The following is a 14679-nucleotide window of genomic DNA, read 5'->3' on the forward strand; positions in this document are numbered from 1 at the left end:
GACAGCTCTCGCTGCTAACAGCTGTGTTTAAAATTTTGTTCTGGGCTTAGCTCCATTTGACTTTCAAGGTGTGGTCATGTATCTGCCCATTTAGTGTACTTTGATTCCCCAATTATAGAATATTGACATTTACTCATTGAGAAAAACAGATATCAGTTTTTCTTAGATATTGCAGTATCAGACAGATGCAACAATCAGAACAATGTTTATTAGTTCAGCTAGAGAATTATCCATATAACCTACAGCACATAGCATATGAATACACTGACATCAACAAAAAGCCCTATAATACAATCACTAAATTGTTTTTGGATCTACCTGCATGGCTACTCCATAAGACATTGATCCATCAAATGCCTCCGGAACTAACCATATAGAATGCTTATGTCATTCAAATAAAACAAATTTTCAAAGCTAATATATTTCCTAAATGCTGTGCATTCATGTGTCCTTGGTCTCATCTAGCAGAATTTGGTGGAAGGGCGACAAAACCTACTGACATAAAACGCAACTGCAGAATGTTGATTCAATGGTGTCATTTGTGCATCTTTTTCATTTCCAAGAAGCTCTAACATGATATCAGAATCAATGAGCCTATAGAACTATACATTCAGTTGCAGACCCTGTCTCATGTAATTGTTGAAGTTCTCTCTGTTATTTCTGTTGAAATAATTGATCATTTTAATATACACCCTTTCAAGCAAGTCCATGGATGCAAAAAATAAAAATGTTTTTTCCACTTGATATTCATATTTGTGGAAGTAACAGTTTCTGAAGTACTATTAAAATGAGAAAAACAAATTATATGCACATGGATGTTTCTGTACGTTTGCAAATTAGTGGTTCTATTGGCAATAATTTAATTGTCAGTTTCAAAAGTTAAATTTGGTGTTATTTACCTGTAAAATAACCAATCATAGTGCAAATACTAGAGACCAAAGGCAAATATACAAATCGAAGGAATGGCCAATAATCGATGGCTGACATCAAACCATAACAATATAAAATGTAGAAAATTTTAGCAGCCAACCTATGAAGCATGACGAGCAGGTGCACAAATTTGCATGCATCTTTTCAATAGCATTTGGAAATTGATAAAATTTATCTGAGTGTAAAAAAGCTTATTGCAATTTTATGGGGCGATATGTGATGCATGATGAAGACAAATGTACCAGTTTCTATCTACCTTTTCAAAAATATTTGTAGCCACTTGTTTGCCCCAGTTATCACCACTAGTTCGAACAAGCTCCATACAGGTAAGAAAACCAAGGTTTCCTTTAATGTGTAGTTCCACATTTTGTATATCAATTTGAAGAGGGAGATCTAGCTCAGGACCTAGAGTCAATTCCCAGCTTTGCATTACTAGATCGTAGCCAGAAATACAACCAGCCCCAGGATGGATACAGTGAACATTCTCCCCCTTGGACCAAATCCTCCGCATGGCACTCAAATCGCCCTTTTCAAATGCTTTATAAAACCTTGCATTAGCTGAAAGAATTCCTGCTCTGTTATCTTCCTGTAACATCTGGAGCTGATCGCGGAATTTTGCAGCTTGTGGGTAGTTCTCTGCCTCAATGGCCTTTTTGAGTTCTATCTCCAGAGACTGCTCATCATATATTAAATTCTCAATTCCTGTAGGACCTTCTAAGTCTCTTCCCAAATCTTTGAAGCATTGCACATATGAGGGGCAGTGAAGCTTATTCCTGGGAACTGCACTGGATTGATCCACACAAAATAGGGGCAATTGGTTAAGTTTGGATGCAAAAGTACAACTGCAGATATTTACACGTTGCTTAGATGTGAAATAGCAGAAGTTTACATATGACAGGACAACTACAGATATTTATTATTTACATATTGTTGCAAGGATATAAAAGCACAGAAGTTTGGATATGAGAGTACAACTGCAGATAATAATGCATCAGTGCTTCAATGTAAAATAGTTGAACTGCAGGCATAATCCATTATAATAAGTTTAGCCAGCAAAAACAAATAAGCTCTCATACCAAATCTGAGGAAACTCATTAATATTTAGAATATACATCTGCTATGAAGTGTTCGCTAACAAAGATTCCCTCAAGTCTCACAAAACACATCTCCCAGTGTTGCCATACATGCTTTTGCTTAGATAAAAATAGACATGACACAAAAGTTGTTAACAAAATTTATACAACTAAAAATATACAACTTAATTTGGTGTTTCATTCCTTGGCAATCAATTTTCCACGGATTTCAGAAAAGGCAAAGGACACATTCATATGTGATTAGAACTCATGAAGAAAGATTTGGTGTCAAAAAGTATGTATACATAGTAGCAGATATTTTCATTTAAAATGCTCCCAATATAAAACTGGCAAGCCCCTCCCTTAAAGAAATGTTCTGGGTTGTGATGTAGATAATGCCCTTGTTCAATATTCAGAAGCTAAGGCCACTCTAAAAAGGAAAAATGACAGAATTATTGAGGTTTTTGTTTTTCGTGAAGCTGAGATCATTTCGGCTGATAGTCATAATTAGATGGTTGTTTCCTGGCTGAAAATTTACTGTTATATGCAAATGAGATCCTTAAACCTGTATTAGATAAATATTTTAATCTTTCCTCCGAATTTTGGGCTTGTTGAAGACAATTAGTGGTTTTTCTTTCTTTTCACTCTGTAGCTCAATAGTTGCTACCAGGCTGTACTCTGGTTATCTTGCTGGTGTCCAGAGTCTAAACCTTTTTGGTTGATGTGATGGTGCTAATTTGGGACTGCCCTGTGTGCTCATATTTTATGTAAAGTTTGTTAAGTTTCAGCAATGCGTAGAAATAGCAAACCAAAATTCATTAAGAGACATGGAGAAAAACCACCATAGTGAGTTTTCATTTTGACAGCTCAACTTGTGCTGTTTGTCTTCTAATGTAGATAAGGCTTTTATTGAATAGGCAGCACTCTTTACAGTTTGTAAGCTCGAGGTACACAACAGAGCTAACAAGAATTAATTAAGCATTAGAATCAGCTTTTTCTTTCACCAATCATACCTAAGCTTCTTTCCCTGAAAAATGAATTTGTTATCAGACTTGAGACTGACAGGGCAAAACCGTAGAAGGATAGATGCAATGGGATCATGAAAACACAGCTCATATAAGAATTTATAATCAATAGTAAGAAGAAAAGAAAGAAGTCCTTAAACTGAGTCAGCTTTTAAATTCAAACAGAACTGCTAGATTTTTCTACTAATTATTAGGTATCTCTATAAAAAAAAATTTTAAAATGCTACGAATGGAAAGTTTTGTCAACTTTCCCAACCAGCTGATGAAAATGTATAGGTATAGATGATAGCAACTTCTTCTGATAGTTGTGAAGCTATCAGGCTTTGCAAGTTGAATGCAAATCTTGTTAATATCTAGGTATAGAGGATAGCAACTTCTCTTGGAAGTTATGAAGCTATCAGGTTATGCAAGTTGACAGCAGAACTTACTAATTAGACATTGAAGATTGAATAATTTATTGTGGCAAACAGAGTTGAATCTCTCTGAAAATCTAGCAATTCATGATCACTCCAAGCATATTGGTGTTCATTCTCATCTTCTCAGACAAAAAACAGAAGTTATAATTCTTCACTAAGTTCCTTCAGAAAAGCACAGACACTTGGACAAAGTCCCTCTAAGAAGTTTGAAATCCTAAAAGAGTTGGGTTTGATTTTTGTCCCTCAACCGAAGTTGCTGGGCACAAAAGCAGGATGTGCACATGCATGTACATGACACAAAAATACATAATACTGCAGCAAAAGGGGAGTGTTCAGAACACGAAAGAACCCTACAGCAGCAGTAGAATGTGTGTGAGCAGAACTTGAATGTCCAGACAAGTGTTGTCTTTAGGCTCTATTTCTAGAAGTCAAAACTGCTGACTTTAGGCACTAGCCTTAAAGTTAATTATTAGCTCAATTATTGGCGAAAGAACCCTACAGCAGCAGTAGAATGTGTGTGAGCAGAACTTGAATGTCCAGACAAGTGTTGTCTTTAGGCTCTATTTCTAGAAGTCAAAACTGCTGACTTTAGGCACTAGCCTTAAAGTTAATTATTAGCTCAATTATTGGCAGAAGACTGTCTATTCTTAGTATAGGTCTCTTCTTTGCATTTTCATTTTTGGGGCCAAAATCATATCAAACAAATCCCATCTGGTTGACTAGGTCCAAAAATAAATAAAAATTTAATGGTTAGCTTGCACTTTATTTGCACAAAGAAATCAGTCAATTGTGAGTTTTTATTTCATGTGGAGTCAACTATTTCAATGTATTTTCTTTTAATCATCAAATTTTTTCATGATTTCACACACTTGATTAGAGTTTGTAAAGGCAACTTGGAGCTCATCATAGTGGGTCAAAGGAGCAAAATATGAAAAAAATTGGAAAGCGTGAAATCAAGGTGCATATGTTCCAAACCTTATTACTTGCATTGTAAAAAGTGATCATCATCCTCTTTTTCATCATCAAATCATTTCTTTATTTTTGTCAACTTGTTTGGTCTTTCTTCCCAACATTGAAAAAAGGGCTTAAAATTAATCATTCCTTTGGATTTGGGCTTAAAGTGAACTCCTTTGTCTTAATCCCCAAGATTTTATTATTTATGTTTTCTTCTTGCATCCTTGTTAAGGAGTTTGAGGGGAACATAAATAAGGGATCTTGCCTTTTCCAAGGCCTGCCTAGAGAGGTAATCACTCTAAGGGACGACCTCAACTCCCGTGTTCTGACAGAGTATTAACAGTGGGGCTTGAATCTAAAGACAGGCCTCTTGGAAGTAGAGATATTTTCAATCTTAGCAAAACCCCAAAGAGTTTGATGTGCTTGAATGTTTAAACCTTCCCCACTTGAAACCAAAAGGGGCATATCACTCACATTGAGCCTTAGGAATTTTACCTTTTGCATGATTTCATTGTGTGTTTTGTACTTTTTTAATTCAAAAATATCATAAAATGTCGAAAAAAGCTCCAAAAAAAGTTCAAAATGTTTTCCTCCAAGTCAAAATGTCCAAAACAATCAACTATTACAATAAGCCAAACGATGCTTTGGGTTCAAACTTTCCAAACTGAGCTTAAACGTTGCCAACATAGCTTTTTCATTGTTATCTTATCTTTTTTTGTCCTTTCGTCTTGTCACAACAAGTTAGGACTTCCTTTTGCTGAAAGGTGAGCTTGAGTTACTTGACTGCAAATGCTTGATTAGTAAATTGTACCACCTGTCCACTCTCTTCATCATCTCTTGATCATCTTGGCTTATCTTTGCTTGTTTGCAAGCATCATACCTTGGGTGTCTACCCTCAACTTGGGCACCTTGTAGCAAGTTATCTTATATCTTGCTTGTTCTGGAGTCTCATACCTTGGGCGTCTACCCTCAACTTGGGCATTTCGTAGTTATCATTGCTTTTACACTTTCACTTGGACAAATGTACCTTTTGCTTACCTTGTTTGGAAATCAAGAACACTTTAGTTCTCCTACCAACTTCTTGTATTGTCCTTCATGCTTGACAAATCATTCAAAACCATGAGATTCAAATATTTTGCTACTAAACCTCAACCAAGTTTAAATGATCCTGATTTTCTTGATCTCGTAAAGAGATTTCAAGACTTGCAATCTAAATTCGAAGAACTGGAAGAGGAAAACGAAACACTATCACATGGGTGGACCTTGAGTTCTCTATATGCACATGAGTCAAACAGTTGTTCATCTTCTCCAAAGAACAATTCATCCTCTACACCTAGGTCTAAAAGCTCTATTTCTCCAAAACATTCATCTTCTTCTGCTAAATCCAAATGCTATATCTCTCCACATCGATCATCTTCTTCTGCTAGGTCCAAGAGCTCTACCTCTCTACCAAAATCAAGGTGTACAAGGATGTAGATGAATTCCTTGATCAATTGAAAATACCCTGAAAATGTCATAAAGAAAAAGTGATACCTCCTTTAATGAGCCTATGTCACAATCTCATGATGAACCTATCTTTGACAAAGATTATTATAAAGACATGGATGCAACCTATTCACTTGATGAACAACAAGAAGAGCCAAGTCATACTTTAGAGAGGACTTTTACTTGTTTGGAAGATTCTTATGGCATAGTTTTGCACACACTTCTTGATAATAAACTCATCACATAGCCAAAACCTACCTCATATGGAAATCCATACTTGGAAATCTATTGTACCTATCATCGACATAATGAACATAGCACTTCCAAATTGTATGGAATTGACACATAAGATTAAAGATCTTATTGGTTATGGGTTAGTTGTTGTTGCAACTTCTACGTACTCATGTGATGAAGATAATACTCTTGAGCAAGATCATATTGATGAACCTATGTCTAGTAGTGGTTCTCTTGTAGCCTCCACTTCTCCTGACACTAGTGCATCTCCTAAAACGTCAAAGCTTTCCAACATGAATCCATCAAATAGAGAACCTAATGCTTTTCATACTAACTATGCATACCCTCAAGGGCTACCTCTAAAAGAAACCCAAGCTAAGTTGTACCTGGCAGCAAATCTTTTCAATGCTTCTCAAACCAAAGATACCAGACCTTCATGTTCTATCATGGCTACTCAAAGCTGTCCTTCATTAGCTCTTCATGAATCCATCATGCAAACCCAAGATACTTCCTTGTCCTTAGAATTGTCTTCATGTCAAGAGGACTGTCAAAAAAATAAGGAAACAGATGTCAAGAAAGATCAAGATCAAGAACCCTTTCATCTCATTCAAGATGTCATCCCTCCATCTCAAGAACACAATATCCCTCCATGTCCTATGTCTTGTCCCCCTCCCAAGCAAGATCAAGATATCACTTCCACCATTTCAAGTGAGCTTATTGAAAATCAAGAGAGAAGTGCTCTTCCTATGCTATCCAAAGACACTTGTCAAGATCAAAGTATCCCCTCGTTCTCTTGTAATACTTCTCCATATCCACCCGAAAAATCCGTCATTCTTCCTGATCCTTTCCATAAGAATAAATACCCCCAAGCTCTAGCTGATCCTATCAAAGATATTGCTCCTACCAAAGCTATTCATAAGTCTAATGGTGGACTTGGCCATAATGCTCACTCTAAAGATCTTGATATTCCTATCCACCTTTGCATCTTCCAAATCCATCCTTGGTCCTTATGCATCAAAGCTAAAACCTTCAAACCTTCCATCCATCTTGGGACGCTATATCCCTCCATCAAAGGTAAAACCTTCACAGCTTCCATCCATATTGGGTCCTTATATTCCCCCATCTCCCATAACTTTCACTCTTAGCTCATCATCCACTTCTTCTATCATACCTCAAGATCAACATAGACATCCATCCTTGACAAATTTCCATCCACTCATCAATCTAAACCTGCAATATCAGCCTTATCCATCCACAAATCCTAAGTCTTTTGGAAGCAATTTGGATGTATAACATAAAAGGAAGAAATACAAGAATCCATTTTAATATGAAGATGACTATGTACTATCTAATTGACATGTGAATACAAAGAAAAAATATTCGAGAGACCACAAAGGTCCACTAACCAAAGAGTGAATCAAAGCAAATATGGATTCCTAAATCCATCATTGAAGAAATGCATCCTAAAGTATCAAAAGGAAAAGAAAAATCGAAAGCTATATGGATTCCAAAACCTCTCTTAAAAGACTTGGATATTAAAAACAAATCAAAGTTGACAGTCAATCTTCCAAAGTCTTCCACTCCACCTTCTTCTAAACATCCTCTACCACCTCATACATCAAAACCTCAAGCTATTTCATCCATGATTCCTCTATCATCCCACCACCCTTCAAGGTGTGTGTCAATGTTGATATTGCCTACTTTTCCATCTACCCTTCAACAATCCTTTCAATACCCTAATCCACTATTCGTCCTCCTTCTATCCTTCCATCCCATTTATCTTGTCTAAAGCATAGAACCTTATCCTCCATATACCTTTATTTTCTCTATCATCTCCCTTCCATCACCCTATCATCTTTGAGCATACATTTCAATGGCCTTGACCTATCATGACATATCCTTTCAAGAGGAGCATTATCTAAATAGATAAAGGTTTGAATTCCTTCTAAATACTTCAAAAAATTTAAAAAGAAACAAGAAGGAAAAAGAAATGAAAAAGTGCCTTGGTGAAACGTGGTAAACAAACACCTTGATAGCAAAGGGTGAGAGATATCAATTTGTCCTATGGTGAAAACCACTTCTTATGGCGCCTTGGACAAGTACCATGATGAAAACCTAGCGAACATGCATCATGTGTAATCATCCATCATCCAACTATCCCTTTTTCACCTTTGATCTTGTGTTGAACTATCCATGAGCATTGGCTATCTTATACATTAGCTACCCTATCATGATCTTTCTTATCCCAATTCAATCACTCATAGCCTCCATGATAAGCTTTATCCTTATTGTTCTATCCTATCATTATCTTATCCAGTTGACCCCTTGGTCTTGATCGAAAGAAAAAGAAAAACATGGTTCTTAGAAGCCTCTTGTGATATCCCCACCTTCTAAATTAAAATCTAATAATAAAGAATAAAATACAATAAATAAATAGTAAATAGATTAAATTAAATAATATATATAATAATTAAAATAATAATAATATTTAATTAATTATTGATGTAATATTACATATCAATTATTTGATTATAATATGAATATAATTTAATTATAATGTAATATTAAATCATAATATACAAATGAAATCAGATCAATTAAAAAGATAATTTCATATTCATATAGTTGTAGTGATATCTGCCAATATCATGTCATGATATAGAGGACTTTGATAGGACGGGACATTACAAACTCTCAATAAACACGACACCTAAACATGCCTCTTGGCAGCATTTAAGATACCAAATTATTATACTAACCTTAGATAATGATGGTCCCCACCAAGCTATCCATCGTTAAGAATTAATTACGTATAACAATATTATTGGCGATAATCAAATAGGAAACAGTGACTGATGATCTTGAACGCAAATTATTAGAAGACATGTCACAATAAAGAAGATACATTCAACGAATTAAGGAATTTGCATCTTTGAGCACCACCGATAACAAGGAGGGCATTGATTATTAAAGAAACCAATCATTAGTGTTAGCCCCAACTTTATATTTGAACAGTTGAATACTATTGATTAATTAAAAATATATATATCACTGTTAGCATAATCTTAAGAATATGATTATTATTAGAAAAGATTAGTTGAGTTCTTTGATAACTCAAGGGGTACGATGACAAATGCAGATGGACGTGAGACATGACTGATCGTTCCATCATGGCAGAATATAACAAGATACTCTATTTGAATTCGGGGAGAAAAATATTTTTTTACATACGGATACTAATCAGGAGCGTGACATCATTGTATAAAGCCATCCACATCAAAAAGAATTTTCAGCGTTGTCCAAGCATAATCAAATAGATTATAGTCAATGATAAGAAGAGAGAAATGAAGACAATATATTTCTCATCAACAAGCAAAGGAAGTAGTCTAGTCCACAAATTGAGAAGCCTATATCATCCAATAGGCACATGTACATCCTTATTGGATTATTCAAGGCCAAGATTAAAAATAACCCTATCAAATATACTCGCGGATTTACAACTATAAGCCACAAATAAGAATATTTTGTTATAAGCAACATTGTCCATATCTACATTGCATATATTGGTCTGTATCAAAATTGTTATTCAATCACTATAGCAATAAGCAATTAAGATTTTTTACTAAATCTTCCATTCCTAAATGAGAGAAAGCTTGTGAGCACAAGATCATCTTGCACACTCAATTTGACCTAACAAAGATTGTAAAGATCATTACAATGCATGATCATTTCACTTAGCATTTGTCAAATTATCCATTCAAGATAGCAGTGGCATTGATAAGAACCACCTGCACCGAAGTGATAATATATGCATATTTATATTGTCCTTTGAACTAGTATCATTATCAATACATTAATAATTATATAAGTGGTATCATATATTATGATTCTCATTGAAAACAATAAAAATCTAGGTAATTGTTCTGAACTCTCAAGTTAGCCAACAAAGGGACATTACAGTGGTATTAGAGCATAATCCTACCATCCTGTGAGTAAAGGCTTATGGAAACATACGAGAGAAGGACCAATAGAACTACAATGAACGACTTGGCTAATGAAGTGAGAACATATATGGAGCAAACCCACCAGACCAACCAAACTATATTGAATCAAATGGAGAAGTCAAATCAAGCCCTCCTACAAGCATTACAAAACATGGGAAACTCGATCAATAATTTGATAAGTCAACCTAACATAGGAAGAGAAACTAATTTAATCCATTCTGAAAATAATAATGTAACTTCAAACTCCAGCCTGCCCCAACCTACATTCCTACCTAGAAGAGTAAATCTACAAGAGGAGGAAGGGGTTGAGCAACCCTTAACTAGTACGGAAGATATTGCGAGGGCATATGCTTCTCTAGAGCCTAACATTAGAGAAGTGATATCATTCAGAGAATTTTGTGAAGATAAACGAAGGGAGACGTCTAGAAGGACGGTAAATGAAGAACTCAAACATAAAATTAACAAAATTGAGCTTCCACATTTTGATGGTTCAGAAAAGATTACACCGCATCAATGGTTAGAAAAATTAAACACATTTTTTATTCTAAATCCCATGACAGAAGAAGATGCCTTGCAATTTGCTATAGTGCATCTAGAGGGAGCAGCACATGATTGGTGGACCCATGGGTGTATCTCATTGGGACATAAAGATATTAAATCCTATGAAGAATTCTTCCAAAAGTTCATGAATAGGTTTGATGATAAGGACATTGAATGGTATTTCCAAGAACTAATCAACTCAAACAAACTGGAATAGTGGAAGACTATGCTCGCAAATTTCAAGAGTTGTCAGTTATGGTTCCGGACCTTTCCCAAAAGAGACTCGTATTTATAGAAGGATTAGAAGACTCCACCAAGCACTCTATTAAACCGCATGAACCACAAAACTTGGAAGAAGCCATTAGAAAAGCGAAAATGGTAGAATCAAATTCATCAAAAGAAAGCTCTAAGAATTTCTTGACAAAAACAGAGCATAGAAATGAAGACTCGCACAAAGACCAAAGAAAGAAAGAATGTTATTTCTGCAAAGCAAAATGTAGCAGAGGACACTAATGCTTGAGTAAGGAAGCCCAAAAGCAAAAAGATGATACATTGAAGAAAGGCATATGTTTCAGATGCAGATGCCCTTGGGAACCTGAACATAAGTGTGACAAGAAAAGTCAACTCCATAGAATTGAAGCAACACATGAAATAATTAATGAAGAGACTTCAAACAAAAGTGTGAATGGTGATTAAGAGAGGATATTAGAATAGAGAATCATTGAAGCTTTGAAAAAGTTTGACTTAGGAAATGTAAATATCAAACAATACATATATGTACATATTTTTATGATTATTAATAGAACTTTAATATTTAATTTAAATAAAAGGAAAGAGTGGCAATTAAGGGAGAACTGCTCATGACACCCTATTGTTAGCACCTTTCCTAAGAGGGCAATTAAGGGAGAATAGCTAGGGCACCCTACTGCAGTGGTATGTAGGGAGAACCGTGGTCAAGACACCCTATTGCTCTGTAATTAAGGGAGAACAACTAGAACACCCTATTGCATGAATTAGTTGAGGGAGAACCACTGAGAGCACCCTATCATAGTGATAGTAAAGGGAAGTAGGGAACCCTACTACACTGTGGTTATGGGAGAACTGCTAAGGCACCCCACTACTGTCATGTCCCCTTTTTAATGACACGTTATTTTTCAGTGAATTTGCCTATCATGGACTCTCGTAGGCAGATGATTTTGGTGAGAGTCATTCTGATGATTATTTGGGGATTGGAGAGAGGTGGGGTTTATCACATTTTTATTTTATGTGTTATGCAAGGCAAAATATTATAATTTTGAGTTGAGTTGCACTTTATATTTTATAAAGTTACTTTTTATATAAAAGTGCATTACAAAGGGATTTCATAAGAATATTTTATGGATACTTCTAGAAGTTCTTAGTGGCTTCTTAGAAAAGTAAATAAATAGAGTGTTTGGCCTCTCATTTGGAGATCCCAAGACTTGATTTTACACTACTTTTCTCTTTGAGCAATTGTGGCGCCATCTTGGTCTGCAGAGTGTCATTTGATCATTAGGAACGGAATCTCCTAAGGATTTGCATAATTGAGGAGGTGAAATATCCTTTGAAGGGTTGCACTATGAAAGTGGTATTCAGCTACTTCAAGTTGGGCTTATTTGGTATTTAGACATTTCTAGCAGGGTTCGATTTTCAGCCTGGACATACATTTTTGCTCATATCTCACTGTTGACTAGAAGTTTGATTTTTATTTTTTGGGAGAATTTTTCTTGGAGCCTCGTGATTATTTCTATACCATTTTCGGCACCTTTCAGCCCAGTATCTATTTTTTCCAGGTGTCATACTAGTCCGTACATGCACAGTTGTACCTGCAAGTCGTACGGTCAGCAAGTCTAAGGGCAGGTTGGAGTTGCATTTTCATCATTTCATCTTCAGCATTCAATCTCCAGCATTTGCTCAATCCAGGTTCTTTCATTTCAGTTTGTAGTTGCAAGAAATTCTCAGTTGCATTTAGCCAGTAAGGGTTTGTTTGTAATGTGCCATGTTGTAATGCTTTGAGTTGAAAATCGCATATCATATGTAAAAGCATTTGGTTATCATTGAATGAATATATTGGCACTATTTTACATCAGCTATTTGAGTAGATTTGTTGCACAACAATTTCCTTTATTCAGCATTTTACTTTCAGCAGTGTATTTAGCTAGCATGTCAAGTGCTTGACAAAATTTCACAGTTCAACATTAGTGATTATTAGTGGCCTATTGGCAAGGGCCATTACAGTGGTATCAGAGCGGTGTTCTTGCCATCCTGTTGGGTAAAGAATCTTTATGCATCCTTCAACTTTTGGGTATCACAACTATTATACACGCAAGAGAGCAGCACCTGAGGGTGAGCAGGCATTCAGAGATATACTTACTATGGGTGAAAGACAGTCACAGAGTCCACCTAGCGTCCCCAAGACTGATGATGATGAGGCTAGAAACTTCTTCTCGGCTATGTCTACTGGACAGCAAGAGATAGTTCAGTCTATACATGCATTGACTACTATGATGGAGAGAGTTGCTCAGCTGAGGAATCAGGAACATGGTAGGGGGATACCAGAGCAGGATAATAGGAGTGTAGCAAGTTCACAGGGTGTTCCTAGGCACAGGTCATGGACTGCAGACAGGCCTACACGTCCTACATTCCTTAGAGAGGTGACCTAGGAGGCAGTAGAGGATGATATGCCAGAGGACTTTCAAGATGATCTTCGAGCTGCAGATGCAGAATGGCAGACACTACCTCCACATGTTCATGAGTTGCTGAATTTTGATCGCTACCTGAGTCAGAGAAGAGAGCACATGAGGAGTAGCAAACAGAATTGGAGGCCTAGAGGAGGTCAGGACAGTGAGTTGCAGCGAGCTGCTAGCAAGCTCACCTTACCATCTTTCGACGGCAGTGGACAGATGACAGCACAAGCCTAGATCCATAAGTTAGATACATTCCTAGCATTGAGGCCTATGTCAGAGACGAATGCTATCAAGTATGCCACTTTGCATTTAGAGGGCGCAGCACATGATTGGTGGTCACATGGTATGGTTACATTGCAGCATAATCAGGTGACATCCTATCAGAATTTTGTGGATAGATTGGTAGAGCACTTTGATAAGAAAGACCAAGAGGTCTTCTTCCGTGATCTTGCACAGCTGAGATAGACAGACAGTTTGGAGGTCTACATCAGTGAGTTTCAGAGATTATCAATGATGGTGCAGGATGTGTCCGAGAGGGGGTTGGTTATACTATTTACAGAGGGGTTGTCTGAACCTCTAGAGGGGTGGATCAAGGCATTCGATCCCCCTTCATTACAGAAGGCTATGAGGAAGGCACGGAGAATGGAGCTTACAGCACCCTCCAGCAAGTTCACCTCTAGGAGCACTTCTTCATTCAAGGACAATAAGAAGTTTGATAAAAACAAGGGCAAAAAAGGTGACACTAGTACACCTTTGGATATGGAGACACTGAATGACTTGCACAGGAAGAAGCTATGTTCCTTCCGCAAGGGTCCCTATGACAGAGATCGTGATTGTCCTATGAGGCCTAAGGGGAAGGCCAACAGGGTTATGTGGGCTTACTACAAGGGTTAAGATTCTGATAATTCTGGACATGAGGTTGATCATAGTAATGTAGGGCCCGAGACAGAAGCAGAAGCTCCAAAGACTAAGGAGGAGCCCGAGTTGCACTTACAAGAGGCACACTTGTCTAGCATTCAGTAGGACGGATCTTTTAGGCTACGTGGTGTTCTAGCAAGGCAGAGAGTTATTACTTTGGTTGATACAGGTGCTACACACAATTTCATTGATGCACGTTTTGTTGAACGTTGTGGTATTATGACTGAGGAGTTTGAGGGACTACGAGTACAGGTTGCTGATGGTTACACTCTTAAGTGTAACAGGATGGTTAGAAATTTGCCCTTACGCCTGAACAACTATGAGTTCAAGGCGAACTACTAGGTTGTCAACATGGGTGATCTGGATATTGTTCTTGGGATGAAGTGGTTGCACTC

General features: G+C 36.7%; 1 protein-coding gene across 1 annotated transcript in view; it reads right to left on the reverse strand.

Moving 5' to 3' along the window:
- Positions 1–948: 948 nt before the first annotated feature.
- The window catches only part of LOC149532757 (Nuclear transport factor 2 (NTF2) family protein), a 38880-nt gene continuing 25149 nt past the window's right edge, over positions 949–14679 (reverse strand). The window contains exon 2 of the mRNA XM_089806729.1: positions 949–1710. Within this exon, the coding sequence (XP_089662855.1) occupies positions 1133–1710 (578 nt within the window). The 3' untranslated portion in view covers positions 949–1132. The remainder of the gene's footprint in view (positions 1711–14679) is intronic.

Source organism: Cupressus sempervirens, chromosome 10 (genome assembly GCF_028749045.1).
Source record: "Cupressus sempervirens isolate cs-2001-9-10 chromosome 10, ASM2874904v1, whole genome shotgun sequence".
Classification (NCBI taxonomy): Eukaryota; Viridiplantae; Streptophyta; class Pinopsida; order Cupressales; family Cupressaceae; genus Cupressus; species Cupressus sempervirens.